At 36.1% G+C, this 17,719-nt stretch overlaps 1 protein-coding gene across 2 annotated transcripts in view; it reads left to right on the top strand.

The window, feature by feature from the left end:
• Positions 1 to 17,719, top strand: part of LOC127862054 (diphosphoinositol polyphosphate phosphohydrolase 1-like) — a 59,704-nt gene that overhangs the window by 19,761 nt on the left and 22,224 nt on the right. The window contains exons 2-3 of one of the 2 annotated variants that reach the window (XM_052401004.1): positions 11,283 to 11,438; positions 15,098 to 15,121. In XM_052401004.1, the coding sequence (XP_052256964.1) occupies positions 11,283 to 11,438; positions 15,098 to 15,121 (180 nt within the window). The remainder of the gene's footprint in view (positions 1 to 11,282; positions 11,439 to 15,097; positions 15,122 to 17,719) is intronic. The other variant, XM_052401005.1, reaches the window with a different exon arrangement.

Genomic DNA, 17,719 nt, shown 5'->3' with positions numbered 1-17,719 from the left:
TCAAAGGTCAAGGTCACTATGACTCGAAAAAGTAAAATGGTTTCCAGATTATAACTCAAGAACGCTTATGCCTAAGATCATGAAACTTCATAGGTACATTGATCATAACTGGCAGATGACCCCTATTGATTTTCAGGTCAGTTTGTCAAAGGTCAAGGTCACAGTGACTCAAAACAGTAAAATGGTTTCCGGATGATAACTCAAGAACGCTTATGCCTAGGATCATGAAACTTGATAGGTACATTGATCATGACTGGCAGATGACCCCTATTGATTTTCAGGTCACTAGGTAAAAGGTCACGGTGACCTGAAATATTAAAATGGTTTCCCGATGATAACTCAGAAAGCTTATGGCTAGGATCATGAAACTTCATAGGTACATTGATCATGACTCGCAGATGACCCCTATTGATTTTCAAGTCACTAGGTCAAAGGTCAAGGTCACAGTGACAAAAACATATTCACACAATGGCTGTCACTACAACTGAGAGCCCATTTGGGGGGGCATGCATTTTTTACAAACAGCCCTTGTTTTTATTACTCATGACATACATGTATGTATGGTCTTGTATTAGGTCATGGTCTTTGGAGAGCTCCATGGAGTTGGCAATGCAATATTGCTTGTGTTATTTACAATTCAATTGGATACAATTTGCATTATTTATGCATGACTCCTTTGCTGAAAAAGTGCCAATTTCTGTGCAAGTTATTTTAATCAGGTCCAACAAAAATGAATCAATCTGTTATTGCCTGGCACTCAGGGCTGTGTATAAATTACACATTGTTGCAATCTTAGCTTCCAAAAAACAACAACAGATACCTAGAATAGTACACCTTTTGCATTAAGGCATTTTATGTGTAATAACAATATAAAACAATATAAAAGCTTAAATCTTGAAACTTCTTATTTATACCCAGTATCTAGTTATAGGACAGATACAATTGCTGAAAAATAATTAACCCATTTATGCCTAGTAGACTCTGCCATGCTTCTAAATTGGATCAATTTATTTCCAAAATTAGGGATTTCTAGTATACTTATTTCTATATTTATAATATTTCTCATAGAAATTCCTTTAAGCAAACAGCGCAGACCCTGATGAGACGCCGCATCATGCGACGTCTCATCTGGATCTACGCTGTATGCAAAGGCCTTTTCTCTAGACGCTAGGCATAAATTGGTTAAAAGCCGAAAAATGTCCTCAGTTGTGGAAAGAAAAATGATTTATTTGTCATAAAATTTAATATAACACTATTATTGACCTATTGCACTCACTGAAATATAACCAGTTGATACACACATAAGTTGTAACAATCTTCAACTGTTGGGTATCATTTCAAAAGCGAAAGCTGAGCTGTTCTTTTCAGCTCACTTGAGCAAAACGTGCTCATGGTGAGCTTTTGTGGTCGCCTTTTGTCCGTCGTGCGCCGTCAACATTTGCCTTGTTAACTCTCTAGAGGCCTCATTTATTGTCCAATCTTCATGAAATTTGGTCAGAAGATTGGTCTCAATTATATCTTGGATGAGATTGAACATGGTTACGTTTGCTTGAAAAACATGGCTGCCAAAGGGCGGGGCATTTTTCCTTATATGGCTTTAGTAAAATCTTGTTAACACTGTAGAGGCCACATTTATTTTCTGATCTTCATGAAACTTGGTCAGAAGATTCATTCCAATAATATCTTGGACAAGTTTGAAAATGATGCCGGTTGGTTGAAAAACATGGCCGCCAGGGGGCGGGGCATTTTTCCTTACATGGCTTTAGTAAAACATTGTTAACACTCTAGAGGCCACATTTATTTTCCGATCTTCATGAAACTTGCTCAGAAGATTTTTCCCAATGATATCTTGGATGAGTTTGAAAATAGTTTTGGTTTATTTAAAAACATTGCCACCAGGGGGCAGGGCATTTTTCCTTATACAGTGCTCACGCTGCTGCCAGACATTGTCGCCAATGGCGATTATTTTATCCAACTGGCTATTATTTCTTAAAATTGTCTAGAAAAAATGGCGATTATTTTATCCGCATACATCAAAAAAATAATTGCCTCTAAAAGTTGTCCGGCGAGTGCGAAACTCCTGTAAATCGGGCCATCAAGCAGGAAAAATCGATAATGAGATTATCTGTGTACACACTCGATCATGTGTATTGTCATAAACGCGTCAATAACTTATGCGAAATCATGGCCTAGAGCGTTTTTCTTAGTGTCAGACAGCATTGATATATTTTGGAAAAAACGTTTTTAATCTCTCGGTGCTTTACCAACTATCGGTACTGTTAGATCCATAATTTTTTCGCCAATTATAATTTGTCATTATCGCCGCGAATATTTTCGGCCGGTTTTGTTTTTTACGCCGTTAAAAATTGCTTGATGAAATAATTATTAAATCGCCATCAACGAATTATCCCCGTAATAACCGCTGTTTGTCGTCTGCTTTAACATTTTTTGATGTGTGATAAATTGATAATATTTTTAAACAGGTAACCAGGTTAAAAATAAAACTGAACCACACTTTTTCTCCATTTGAAGCATTTTAGCAACACAGCAACAATACAAATCCCCCAATTTTAGTCAAAACGCTGCGAATTTTTCCCAATTCAAAGGGACCCGGCATATGCCATGGTCAGCTAATTTTAACGAAACACGTGTTTGGAATTACACTGAAGTGGTGTATAGTAAATCACGAGCTGTGACGTTATTTGATGAAAACATGATCGGCATTGCGAAAGTGTTATAGTTGGAATAAATAATTTGCATTTGATATTGGCCTCTGCCTACAATTAAGCGGCCGATGGCAAACGTCGTAATAAGAGATAAAGCAGTCGAACGATGTGCACCTTTTATTTAATCATTAATGTGCAAAACGCGTACAATTTTTCGGATTGCCGTTTTCGGATGCTGTATTTTTGTCGTCGATTATAATTTATTTTCGAAGTTCATAATAGAAAAAAAATGAATGATGAATACACATGCGTTGATACGGAAGGTTTGGTTTATAATATTTTGAATAGTATTCACCAGAAATTGCAATTGGTAAAACTATAATAAAACAGTATAATTAGTAAGGGCTCTGGGTGGGGTGGGGGCTCTGCCCTTTATTCTCATGTGTATGTAACTGTAGCTGATAGCTGGTTTGTTAAGTGACACCCAAACCTCGATTGTATTCTTTATTGTAATGCCATGATAATATTTTATAAGAAAATGACACACTAATATTATGCTTGTTATATATATAATATATGTATACTTAAATTCAATAGATATACATTTAATAAAACATAGATAAAATGAGATAGATTGTTTTTTCCTTTTTGCCTTCAGTACTGATTTGCTGAAAAGTCCGCGTCTGTTTTGGTTATTATTTTTTTAAGGAAAAGAAATATGGCTATTATTTTCTGAAGGCCAGTGTGAGCACTGCTTATAAGGCTGTATATGGCTTTTGTAAAACCTTTTTAACACTATAGGCCACATTTATTTCCAATCTTCATGAAATATTTATTTTCAGATCATCATGAAACTTGGTCAGAAGATTTCTCCCAATGATATCTTGGATGAGCTCTAAAATAGTTTTGGTTGCTTTAAAAGCATGGCCACCTAGGGCGGAGCATTTTTCCTTATATGGCTATAGTAAAATCTTGTTAACACTCTAGAGGCCACATTTACTGTCCAATCTTAATGAAACTTGGTCAGAAGATTCATCCTGATAATATCTTGGAATCTTGAGTTAAAAAATGATGCTGGTTGGTTGAAAAACATGGCTGCCAGGGGGCGGGGCCTTTTTCCTTATTTGTCTATAGTAAAACCTTGTTAACACTCTAGAGGCCACATTTATTTTCCGATCTTCATGAAACTTAGTCATAAGATTTGACCCAATAATATCTTGTTATCTCAGGTGAGCGACTTTGGGCCTTTCAGGCCCTCTTGTTTCTAAAGTGCGCTATTGTCTTGAAAGCACAGATAAAATTCTGAAATTTGGTTGAAAACAGTTAATCTGGCTACTTTTAGAAGATAGGAAACTTCTCCCATGTTAGACCATTATGTTTATTATTACTCGATTCCACATATGATATCAGTCCTTAAGCACTGTACATACCAGAACTGGTCCACAGAAAGATCATATGTTCCTGGTACAAAGTTTGTACCAAATGTTCATAATATCTGGCGGATATCCTTTTTTATTGGCCTAATTGACAACATATGCATATTTCATGCTGCATTTCTTTGCTGTATGAATATTTTATAAGATCTTCACCTTTCTGTCATATTGTTAGAAACGCATTTACTTAACCCATTCCCCCATATGAAGCACAGTGAAAATGGCTTTTGCAGCCAACCTGAACATATTGGGAGTAACTCGCAGTCTGTTCAGGTTTTATGCTGTTTGCTGCTCATCAGTAACTGAGGTTGGAAATGAAGCCTTTAAAACTTGAATTTAGTAATAAAGGTCTTTAATTAAATTTAACTTTCTAAGGGACTACAAATGTGTGAAAATTTGTATCTATGTGGTTAAGGGTGAAGGGAACTATGAATGCCCCCCCCCCCCTCCCGCCCCCTTCGTAACATAATTATGTTGAACAATTAAAAGCATACCAACTGTAGTATATATATTTCAAACATAGTGCTTTGATTGTTGAGACTTCACTCTGACCTTTGATTGCTCCTGTAGCATTTCTGTCATATCACCTTCTCACACTTTTTTCCTGGGCTAGCTGTTTTGCCATTGCTAAGTGCTTGTCCGTATGTCACTGAAAAACTAACTGCCATAGTGCCATTTGTCCTGATTTTGCGGGTCAATCCTGACTTACTGCGATACATGCCATTTGTCCTGATTTTGGGGGTCAATCCTGACTTACTGCGATACATGCCATTTGTCCTGATTTCGGAGGGTCAATCCTGACTTACTGCGATGCATGCCATTTGTCCTGATTTTGCGGGTCAATCCTGACTTACTGCGATACATGCCATTTGTCCTGATTTCGGAGGGTCAATCCTGACTTACTGCGATGCATGCCATTTGTCCTGATTTTGCGGGTCAATCCTGACTTACTGCGATACATGCCATTTGTCCTGATTTCGGAGGGTCAATCCTGCTTTTGGGCTGATGGTCCGGTTGTCCAGATTTTATATTTCTCCCAACATTTGTAAAAACTGTGTTGGTTCTTAATGTTTTTCTTAAAACTTGCTGCGCAAGCTCTGTTTTGTTAAATCTTTATCATCTCTTATTCCTTTTGGTATTCACTAATGGCCCCTATTATTAACAATCAATAGTGTAACATTGTTGTTGTTACCACCTTAGCAGCAATTTATTACCAACTAAGGGATTTGATCAGGCATTCAAGCATGGTATTTTTAGCTCAGCTGTATTAAGAGAAAACCCGAGGTATTGTCATAGCCAGCTTGTTGTGTCTTCCGTGGTCCGCGTCGTGCTTAAACCTTAATATTTAATTTTGTTAACCTTTTGAACATTGGTTCTAAAATGAAAGTGCTTCCACCTACAACATTGAAACTTCCTATGTAGCTGCACCTTGATGAGTTCTACATGCCACACCCATTTTTGGGTCACTAGGTCAAAGGTCAAGGTCACTGTGACCTCTAAAAAAAAATTCTGACAAGGTTTCATTTATTCAAAATTGCACCCGCAGCCAAGCGTTGGCACCAGTTATGCGATGCTCTTGTTATTATATGGGTCAATTTTTGCTTTCAATAGTTGTACTGTAATGAAATAAAAACCAGCTGCACTGGTTTTAAATGATCAATCAAGTCCAAAGGTACTATTAGCTTGTGTTTTATACCACCTTAGATATGTAGTTATAATCTGTCAAAACAGTGATTTTGTGTAACAAACAAATTGAAAGCGGACAAATACAAGTTGTGTTTTCACACAAATTTACTTTCATGTACAGTCAGCTCATAAGGTATTCGTGAAGACTCAGCGATGACCTGTAAATATACTCTGACATACACACACACATTTACTTTTATTGTCATCAGATTTTCAGGAAAAAAAAAATTCATATTGCAAGAGTCTTAATTTAAATGTTTGGTTGAATAAGACTATAGCGGGACTGTCCCCTATTTGATGTCCATTGTGGAGACAATGTCAATGGCATGTCCTGATTTGTATCTGAAAAATTATGGCATGTATGAATTGCCCTGGTTATTGCTGTACGAATATTTTCATGACCAATCCATTCACAATTTATATGCACTGGTTGGGAGTCAAATTAAAACATTTTAGGTATGAAACAATAAGACTTCTTTTAAGTCAATTTCAAAAGTATTCTGTGTTTCAAGAAAGCATAACCTTTTAACATAAAGCATTATTCTGAGTATTTAATAAAAGCTCCCTCTGATATTGGTTCCATCTAGAAATCAAAGTGCCATATTTGTTCTATCAAATTCTCTACCAATGTCACTTTAATGGTGCGAGAATGGACTTAAATGAATTTTATATCTACCACTAGTGAAAACACTCATGACTGCATGACATTTAATCATAATGGTCCAAGCAAGTACATGTATGCACTCAAAAAAAAATAATCTTGTAACTGTTTAGTTCTACAGCATGATACTGTTCAACCTCATGAAATTTAATTCTTCTTATTCATAATGAGACAAACTTCTTCATTTGTAACAATTAATTTATAAAGTAACCGTAATTATTTTTTGTAAGGAATGCCTGCTTTCCAGTGAGAGATATTGATTGATTCTTGTTCCGTAAAGAACGAGTGTTTAAACTGTCTTGTAATATTTGGGATCATCAAAAATAGTCTTTGGGTCTTTTGATAAGACTTGGTGTTTATTGAAATCATGTTTATTTGTATGCTCCACTTGGCCTCTGTCTGATTATAATGTTGCAACTAGAATGTCTGTCATGCTGTTTTGTTTGTATAGATGCTTAGAAAGCTACACATCATTTGTTGAGTCATGTTCTGAGAAAACTGGGCATAATGCATGTGCGTAAAGTGTCGTCCTAGATTAGCCTGTGCAGTCCGCACAGGCTAATCAGGGACGACACTTTCCGCCTAAATTTGATTTTGCTAAGAAGGGACTTCATTTGAACGAAAAATGTCATAAAAGCGGAAAGTGTCGTCCTTGATTAGCCTCTGCGAACTGCACAGTCTAATCTGGGGCGACACTTTACGCACATACATTATGCCCAGTTTTCTCAGAACACGACTCATTTTATTATCAAGAAAAACTGAAAGGAACGACATACCCAGCTTGATGTAGATTGATTATAAGTAAAATTGTACATGGGAAACAAAGAATTAAACCTTTCCAAAGAGAGCCCATTCTATACCAAAAGAATTTTACATGCCTGTTTTATTTTTCACTGTTTATATCATAATTATAGTTTGCTAAGGTGCCAAACCACCTAAAAAAACAAGATTCAAACAGTCATTAAAAGCCTAGAGGGTTAATGATCTGTACATTGCTGGCTGAAATCTGAACCAACAAAACACAACAGCTTACTGTCATACATCCAGTGATTTTTCAAGCAAATTTAGTGCTTAAATAGATGACCGTTCACAAAAATTATACCTACATAATGGTAATTCAGATTATGCTTGACTTTAACATCTGTATTTTTTTCAGGCAAAAGTTTTTGTTTGAGTTGTGACGTAATAATCTCATCTGTTTACATGTAAGAAAATCATAATTATATTTAAAAAAAGAAACAATTTCATTTTGCGGTCTTATGTGTATAAAACAAGATTGTATGGTGAGGCCTTCTTCTCTCCTTTAAAAGAATTATTATTTACATGATATTTTAAATTGTTTTTTGGTAGAACAATTTTATCTGTATAGTAAGTGTTTGTGTTTTGGACTGTATGACATTGAAAAGTTTACCCATGTATATTGACTAAAATTTTATGAAAAAGTTTGGAACCATATCATCATGTGCCCTGGTTTAAAAGGAATACCTATGTGGTTTCCCCAAGGGAGCCCCATTTACAGTTTTAATCATAATATTTTCATTGTTCATCTATTTGACATTCTAAAGTATATAATGTGCTTGAACTTAAGTAGGTTCACTTATCAGCTAAGGTGCATTATTGTAAAGGTTGAACGTGAAGGACAGATACAAATGCTGTCTATTATAAAATAATGTAGCACATGGTATTTAAATCTTCACTTATGACTACTTCACTACTGTGACCGACTTGCAGATCTTAAAATAGAATGCCCTTCACATTGGACAGAATTTCTGCAATCTGATTGGCTGGAATTTATGACTTGAACTCAGAATAAGGTCATGTATATATAATGGCTGTTCGGATTGGTCATTTTTCATATGTGTATTCCTCACTTCTATTTTTAGAGCAGCAGCAACCAAAAATGTAAATAAAGAATGGTGTAAATGGGTTATAATGTAGGCCTCTGGCACCTAGAACGTTTTTGAATGTTTTAAAAGACATCTTTGGAAGTTTTTGCCAAATAAAATGTATTTTATATTGTATAAGTGTGGCCTTTACATAATTGTTATCTTGCAATTCAGATAATTGCCAAATTACTGTGTAATGCTTTAATTTTAACATTCAGTTCAGTAATAGTCAAAACTGATTAAAACGGCATTCACAATGAAATGAATCAAGAAATGTCTTCAGAACGGGATACAATGTTGAAAAAGAAATGACTAAGTCATTTTTAGCTGGGCTGTTTTCAGAGAAAACCCGAGGTATTGTCATAGCCAGCTCGTCGTCCGACGTCCGCGTCATGCTAAAACCTTTACATTGTCTCTAAAATCAAAGTGCTTCCACCAACAACATTGAAACTTCATATGTAGATGCACCTTGATGAGTTTTACACACCACACCCATTTTGGGTTCACTAGGTCAGAGGTCAAGGTCACTGTGACCTCTAAGAACAAAAATAAAGAACTTCTGACAAGCTTTCATTTATTTAAAACTGCACCTGCAGCTGAGCGTTGGCACCAGTTTAGTGCTCTTGTTAGATTGACTATTCACCGAATTCCTCTAGTCTGAGGTATTGCACTCATGCAAATGTCAGATCCGCTGTTATTGTCTGCATGATTCTCTGGTAAACATTCAATATAGCCTTATCACTTTTTAGCTCATCTGGCCAGAGGCCAGCGGGGCTTATGTCATGGTCCTGTGTCCGTCGTGTGTGCGTACTTAATTAAACGATAATTTGTTAAGGCACATTACGTGTCAAATATATTTGAGTGATATTATATGTATATATTATATAAATAATCTATAAAGCATCATATAAAAATCATATCCGCTTATTAAAACGTGAAAATAATAACTATGAAAGTAGCATAAATCTAGGTTTCGACGCTACATAAATGTATATGTAGGTGTATATCTTTGCACTCGATCCGCCGCGTACATATGTGGCGGATTTATGCCGCGAAAGTTCGAGAGGTTAATACAGACTTGGCGTCGTTGCGCGGATCGATGCCACGTGCCTTGGTGATACGCTGCGTGTACACACGACTTGGCCGCCAAGTACTAACTTTCTGGCTGTGGCAAGACCGAGGATTGTGTTTGTTCCGCGTTGGCTGTACTGTATTAATGAACCTGTAAATACAGGGGTGTGAGATTTTTCTGTAGAACATTTTGTCCCGGGGTCAATTTCCGCGATTCACATAAATTCGTAAAAAAAGGGGGGATGGAAGTAAGACCAATTCCATGGGCGTATAAATTCTTGATGCAGGCGAATAGGGCTTAATAACATCTGTAATAGAATTTGATGGTGCCGCAAAATAAACACCTTGCACTGTTAAGTAATGACGTAGTACACAATCTGCGCTATGAATCTGTATTCCAATTTCAATCTGTTTTGCATGTCTGCAAATAACACTTACCGTGCCAATGGCGCCTTTGTGAAGTGAAAATGAAGAGTATTGTTTGACAAAACTAATCTCACAAAATCTTGGAGATTGACAAATTATTGAAATACAAATTTAAATCGCAATGGTAAGAAACAACAGTGGATATAAATAAAATAGCGATAACTCTTTCTAAATGGGTACGGAAGATCGACTGTCTAGGTAAGGCTAAAGCCTAAAGTCATATTTAATGTGAACAAATGTTTGAACTACGGATTCTGTGGTAAATTGTCATTAGTTGAACACTGTAACATTGTTGACTTTATTTGGAATTGAAAGACATTGAAAGATTGCCCTCATCGTTCACAGGGATCGGAACACACATTGGTTTTTATCACAATTAATACTGGTTTCTTTGCATAATATGTCAAATGTGAAGGTAAAAAGGTTTTCAAAAATAAATCTTATGCTAATCAGTTTAAGATGATGTTTATTTAGATGTCTGTTAAGGTTTGTCATTGTGTTGTGCATGCAATTCATGTAGTCAAATCAGTCTACAGAATTTTCTTCCCCTAAGACTTCACTCTGATTTTAGACCAAACATGGCCTTCTTTCAATAGAAAACTAGAAAACATATAAGGAATAATCCCCTGCCAAAGGGCGTTGTCGGTCTGTCCGTCAGTCTGTCTGTTGGTCTGTCACAAAACTTTGTAATGGCTATTATTTTAGAAATTATATAAGATATCAACATGAATCTTCATTGGTGTATAGATATCAATGGAGGAAGATATCAATTCAACGAATTTGCTTGTTGTTTAAAAAATCTACAATAAACAGTAAATTGAGTTAAACTTGAAAAAAATGTATACATCAACTTTTGAGCATTTCTAGATTATTATCTTAAGTGGACTGGGGCCCAGACTGAGGGGAAGGTTTGGAACGAAAAGAAGCAGGGATACAAAACCAAAACATCTCAAAGTTGCTGCTTAGGAACAGGAAATGCTAAAAATGTTATTTGTAAGGTAACCCTATGACCTCAAGCTTTTAGTATATGAGCCGTTGCATGCAGAAGTGTGGCTTCAGACTAGACTGCTCATTCACTGGTAACCCTTTGAGCGCTGGAACCGGATTTTGAAGGCCTTTGCAAACAGTTTGGATCCAGATGAGACGCCACAGAACGTGGCGTCTCATCAGGATCCAAACTGTTTGCTATTTTGATAGTATTCTTTGAAAAAAATCAAAGAAAATGCTAATTTTAGAAATTCAGCAGACGACATTTTAGCAGACGACAAATTTCCCAGCACGCAAAGGGTTAAGTAACACAATGTTTCATGGTCTCATGAGCAGATAGAGTAGTTCCTGACCAGAGTGTGCGGATGCGCAGGCTTGGCTAGAGCTCAGCTGGATGCATAATTATGGCATAAGACCCATTTGTACATATATCAGTATTAAGCATTATTTAGGTGCTCCTTTTCAGATTCTACTAGTGACCAGCAGCAAGCACAAAGACCGTTGGATAGTTCCTGGTGGCGGTATCGAGCCCCGGGAAGAACCAGACCTTGCAGCAGTTCGGGAATGTAAGGAAGAGGCCGGCGTGCATGGACAGCTCCTCAGGAAACTGGGCGTCTTTGAGGTAAACAACCTTGATAGTTTGATATAAACTGAGCTTTATTGTAAAATAACATAACTTTAAAGTCAAAGCGTCATATCAGCTTATCAAACGTCTATATGTCTAGTGTTTTATGTGTGTTTTGTCACCATTCTGAAGAAGAGAAGTGGACATACTAGCTTTGTGCTCTGTCATTAGAAGTGTATGAAACATTCATTCTTTTGATTTTTTGGCATAAAAAAATGGTCGGTTTAGGTCTAGCTATTTTTATGCCCCCAGGGCCACGACTTTTATATTTCTTGGTTTACAAAACCGCCAACCCTAATTTTTGGAAAATGGGAAAAAAAATAAAATCGGAAAATCGTCTTTTTTTTAAATATTTTATTCCCGACCGCACTGCAAAACGAGCGAAACGAGAAAAAAAAACGATCCGGTTTGAGTACGATTGCGAATAAAATCAAGTAAGTACAATCAACGATTGGTTCACATATATTGCAGAGATCGGGATATTTTTCAATGTGGCACATTATGTACCAGTCCTTTTATGGGCACTTCTCAAAATTTATTTCGGGTAAAAATTACAGACAATAAGGAAATCAGCGTCAGTCAAATGTCGACCCCATCTAAATTTATTTCCATGTCTGTGACGCAACTATATTGTTTAACATGTTAATTATATTAAACAAACCTGATAGTATTTGATAATAAGTATAAATAATCCAATAAAACACTGCCATTATTTACGATATATGTGTTTAGGAATTTTGTAAACACGTCCGCCATAGTTTATAGGAACTGTACAGAAAGTTTGGAAATCGGAACAAATCGGTATATCTCGGAAAATCATTGATAAATGTATTTGTCGTTTCAATGCTTAGGGCCGAGTAATTTCGGCAAATCGGAACTCAACTTGTGTAAAACACTAGCTCAATTAACCGTTAAACTCCGCCTCCGTTCTCTGCAAAAGATTCGAAGGCGGAGCTATGCACGTGCTTTTATTAAATTGGAGGATTGCAATTGAGAAACAAACACACGATTGGTTCGGCATGTTGATTGCTAGACAAAGGAAGCCAATTTTTTCGGCGCGAAATTTGTCGCTTTATTGCTTCCGACAGAAAGCGGCTTTCCTTTGATGACGTCAAACTGTCAATTCACACAGACTGCACATTTTCGGAAGACTTTAACTGACTCCTTGTTTACAATTCCAGTAAAAAAAACACTTGCTAACATTAAACTTTGGATTAAATTAGCAAAATAAAGCAAAAGCAAAGTTGACAAATATGATTAAATTAATTCGCGTCAGTTCAAATAAGACGTTTTGCGTTGTAAATCAACGAGTTTTCATGACAACAACAACTTTGACAAACATTTCCGCGACGACGCATGGATCGATCTACCTCGATTTTTTTTTCATGTACGATCTCATAAGTCGAGTAAGAGCAAACACATACCGGGTAATTTGTGTATGAGTAGTTTATCTTATATAAGATTTATGCAACGGGCATCGCATTGCGTAATGGTGCGCATCCAATTATGGAAATGAAGCGCAGTTTTTCGTTTTAATGGGAGAAGAACGCATGTCATGTAATGGAGTGTTTAAAATTGCCTGATGTTACATAAGGTGCTGTTAGGACTCATTTCATTTGAAGATATAGATGTGTTTCATGGCATAATTTGATTTTTTGTCTCTGTGTTAAGGTTATAAAAGATATGTTGTCTTTGTTCTGATGTTATTAGTATTAACTTTTTTTTCCAATGATGTTTTTTTTTTTTTTTTTTTTTTTCGACCGCCCGATGGACCATTTTCAAAATAATTTTTGTAAACCAATAAAAAAAAAAGTCGTGGCCCAGCATGCAGAGGGGTATATAGTTGGCATGAAAGGATGTATGTGCTTCCATCTTTCGAAAGGAAGGTTAACCCTATATTAGGCCTAAAAAAAAATGTTGTGGTTCGGGTCACCCGACCATAGCTTGGAAAATGCGCTGACCCTTAAGTTTTTATTGGCTGTGCCGACCCTAAACTTTTTTACCTGTTTCCGGTAGGATAATTGTCAATGCGATATCGACTTAGCTGAAAATTGTGAGAGCTGATTTATTATCTTCTGTCAATCACGTCATGTATTTCTTTACCCACCTAAGGCCCGCCTCAAGGCGGATCGTCATTATAATGGAAAATAGATATTGGCCAATGAGAGCACGCTTTGAATGAGCGACAACACTCGTAAGCACCTGCAGTAAAATCATGCAGGGATAAAGTTAGACTGAAAAGCTTGAAAAAAAGCATTAAATAAAAAGAAAATCTGTTTGGTTCGGTGGATTATCGATTTTAATTCACTCGTGATCATATAAAATCGGATGACCTCAATTAGATACCTTGCATGGACCTCTACCTTTTGATGATGTTGAGGTCACTTTGGTCAAGGTCAAGGTCACCAAGGCTAATAATAGATTTTTCCGTCACACTTTTGTTACAGTTTCTCATAGCACCTTCAATACTTTACCGATCTCTTTCATATTTGGCATGTAGGTACCTTGCATGGACCTCTACCTTTTGATGACGTTTGAGGTCACTGGGGTCAAGGTCACCAAGGCTAATAATAGACTTTTGTTACAGTTTCTCATAGCACCTTCAATACTTTACCGATCTCTTTCATATTTGGCATGTAGATACCTTGCATGGACCTCTACCTTTTGATGACGTTTGAGAACTGTCGGGTCAAGGTCAAGGTCACCAAGGCTAATAATAATTTTTTCCGTCACACTTTTGTTACAGTTTCTCATAGCACCTTCAATACTTTACCGATCTATTTCATATTTGGCATGTAGGTACCTTGCATGGACCTCTACCTTTTGATGACGTTTGAGGTCACTGGGGTCAAGGTCACCAAGGCTAATAATAGATTTTTCCGTCACACTTTTGTTACAGTTTCTCATAGCACCTTCAATACTTTACCGATCTCTTTCATATTTGGCATGTAGGTACCTTGCATGGACCTCTACCTTTTGATGACGTTTGAGGTCACTGGGGTCAAGGTCACCAAGGCTAATAATAGATTTTTCCGTCACACTTTTGTTACAGTTTCTCATACTACCTTCAATACTCTTTCATATTTGGCATGTAGGTACCTTGCATGGACCTCTATCTTTTGATGACGTTTGAGGTCACTGGGGTCAAGGTCACCAAAGCTAATAATAGATTTTTCCGTCACACTTTTGTTACAGTTTCTCATAGCACCTTCAATACTTTACCGATATCTTTCATATTTGGCATGTAGGTACCTTTCATGGACCTCTACCTTTTGATGAGGTTTGAGGTCACTGGGGTCAAGGTCAAGGTCACTGAGGCTTATATTAGATTTTCTCAAGGTCTCACTTTTTTCCACACAATTAACCCATATATCGACAAAGCATAATTAGGGAGCATCCATCAGTTTTACTGATATCCTTGTTTTTGACTTGGAGTTATTCATGTGTGAAGCTTAGATATGGAAGACGTTTTTAATGCACAAAGATCCCTCATTCTTGAGTTATTGCCCTTGAATATAGCTGACAAAGGGATAAGGGAGATATATGTATGGGTTGTGACATGGCTGTAGTTATAACTAAGTTTGTAGTATCTTAATAAGATTTCCTTTCTACTTTGTGTAAATGATTGAAAATAATTATTCTGTTTCATGTGAAAGTCCACACATTTCAATGAAGATAAGGTACATTTTGGTGCAAAGAGTTTTAGTTTTGAGTGTGACATTGCATGCTGTGAAGTAAATTATCAGCTAAAATATATAAGGTTGTTGTTTTTTTTCAAAAGTTTTGAGACTTAGTACTGATTTTATTAAGTATTTAATTTAAATATAAAGATAACACTACCTTGATATGGATATTTGAGCTTTAAATAACTACTGTATTTTCATATTGCAATAAATTCTTCAAAAATAATTCCCTAACACTTAATATAAATACATACCTTTTTAGTTTATGAAAAAATGTATTTGAAATGATCCCAAACATGTTTGGTTGGCATTCTCTTATACTAGTGACAGTCAGCTAAGGAGTTTGGTCAAGGGGTAATTAAGATGTTATCAATAAGGGCAGAGTGGCGCTAAAGAAAGGCGACATGGCGAAGCGCCACACAAAAATGACCTGGGAAAAACACTAGGATTCATTGCTTGACACAATGAAATGGGATAAATTGATAGACACAATTTAATTGGAAATATTGAATGACACAATGATAAGAGATATATTGATTGATTGACACAATTATATGGGATTAATTGACTGTAGGTTTTACAAACAGACATTACCATTTGTACTTATGCAAATTGGTGGGTATGTACCCTTTCCATTCAAATTAATAATAATATTCCATATTAAAATTCTTTTCAAAGAAACATCTGAGTGCACTATAATTATCCACAGCTTTACAAGACAAGACTGTCCTACTTCAGTTACATGATTCCTTATACACAGTAATGGGTTTTTTGTCAGTCTTTAAATCGGCTCTGGTACTTTAATAAGAATATAAATCTGATCAAATGTTTATCACTCACATTTATAAATATTATGACTCTGCCTCAAAACTTTTCGAAAACAACTTCCTAATGTTTCACCTTTTGAGTCAAAGGTTTATGTAAAGCAGCAATCATGCAAACTATTATTTTTACATAGACATTAAAGATGAACTTAAAAGTATGTGTATCTCAAAATGGAGATAGCTGTTAAGCTGTTCAGTAAATTAACCCTTTCAGTGCGGGGACCGAATTTTGAAGGCCTTTGCAAACAGTTTGGATCCAGATGAGACGCCACAGAACGTGGCGTCTCATCAGGATCCAAACTGTTTGCTATTCTGATAATATTCTTTGAAAAAATTCAAAGAAATTGCTAATTTTAGAAATTCAGCAGACGACATTTTAGCAGACGACAAATTTCCCAGCATGCAAAGGGTTAAAATAATTGTTGACCCAAATGGTGAAGCATTATGTATTAAGCAATCAGACACTTTGCACAGAAATAGAATGTAAATGCATATTCTGATCAATATTTAGAAATGTTTTGTAGATCCAGCAGGAAGCTGTTGAAGTAGTTGAGCTCTGGGAAAACCAGGCTTAATGTATTCGCAGCGCAGGCTCATCTGGGACGACACTTTCTGCTTAGACTAGATTTTCTTTTAGAACAGACTTCCTAGGCCAAAAAAATAGGTCTGTTTTTGGTCTCCTTGGAAAAAGAAACAGGGTCAGTAGGTAGGGATTTTTTTTTTCTCGGGTACTAAATAGAAGGCTACTTAAGCTTATTATAAGAAATACATGTATATATATGCTTTGTTTGCTTGATATTACATCTTATATGAACGAAAATGAACGATTTTTTTATTATTTTTTTTGGCAACCCCAATAAAAAGTTGAGGGTCAGCGCCGTTTCGGGAGACACAGTCGGGCGACCCAAAACTGACCTATTTTTTGGGCCATTTAAACAAAAAATTATGTTGTAGTGAAAAGTGTCATCTCTGATAAGCCTGACCGGACTGCACATGCTTATCTGAGACCACACTTAAGGCACGTGCATTAAGCCAGGTTTTCCCATAGAGCGGCTAAAGTAGAAAACTCTCTAGCCATCATGTCAGACTATTGATGAACACTGATATTTTAACCCTTTCCTTATTTAACACTTTATTTTACCCTTTAATTTAATTTAACCCTTTCCCACTTAGAAGCAAAGGGAAAATGGCTTTTGCAACCAGCATAAAAGCACAACAGCCTGCATGTAACTAGCAGTCTGTTCAGGTTTTATGCTGTTTGCTCATCAGTAACTAAGGGTTGGAAATGAAGCTTGAATTTAGTACAAAAGGTATTTAATTAAATGTAACTTTCTAACGGACTACAAATGCGTAAAAACGTACCTATGTTGGAATGGATTAATTTTAATATAACATAAATTGGCCGGCAATCAGATTTTGGAACACAATCTTTCTGAGTTTTTACTTATTTGTTTACATTCTTATACTAGCTCTTGGTTCCATATTTACCAAACCAATATTTCCAATGGACTTAAACAAGAATAAACTATAGAGTTTTATAAAAGCAAGTGTATGTTTGCACATATGTACGCTAGAAATGTTCTAACAACTAATTTAGCAAGGGAATAAACCGGACAATTTAACAAGAAACTTGTGTTCTCTGAATCAATATAAGCTTGCCTTGCCTACGAGAAATTGAATACCAATATACAAGAATGTCCATTAATATGAGCTGAGTCTGCAAACATTGTTATCACATTATTTTGTTTTGTTTTGGAAAAAATTAAATTGC

Source organism: Dreissena polymorpha, chromosome 16, assembly GCF_020536995.1.
Source record: "Dreissena polymorpha isolate Duluth1 chromosome 16, UMN_Dpol_1.0, whole genome shotgun sequence".
NCBI classification, from domain to species: Eukaryota; Metazoa; Mollusca; class Bivalvia; order Myida; family Dreissenidae; genus Dreissena; species Dreissena polymorpha.
The sequence above is the reverse complement of the archived record's forward strand: the minus strand, read 5'-3'. Positions and strand labels throughout refer to the sequence as shown.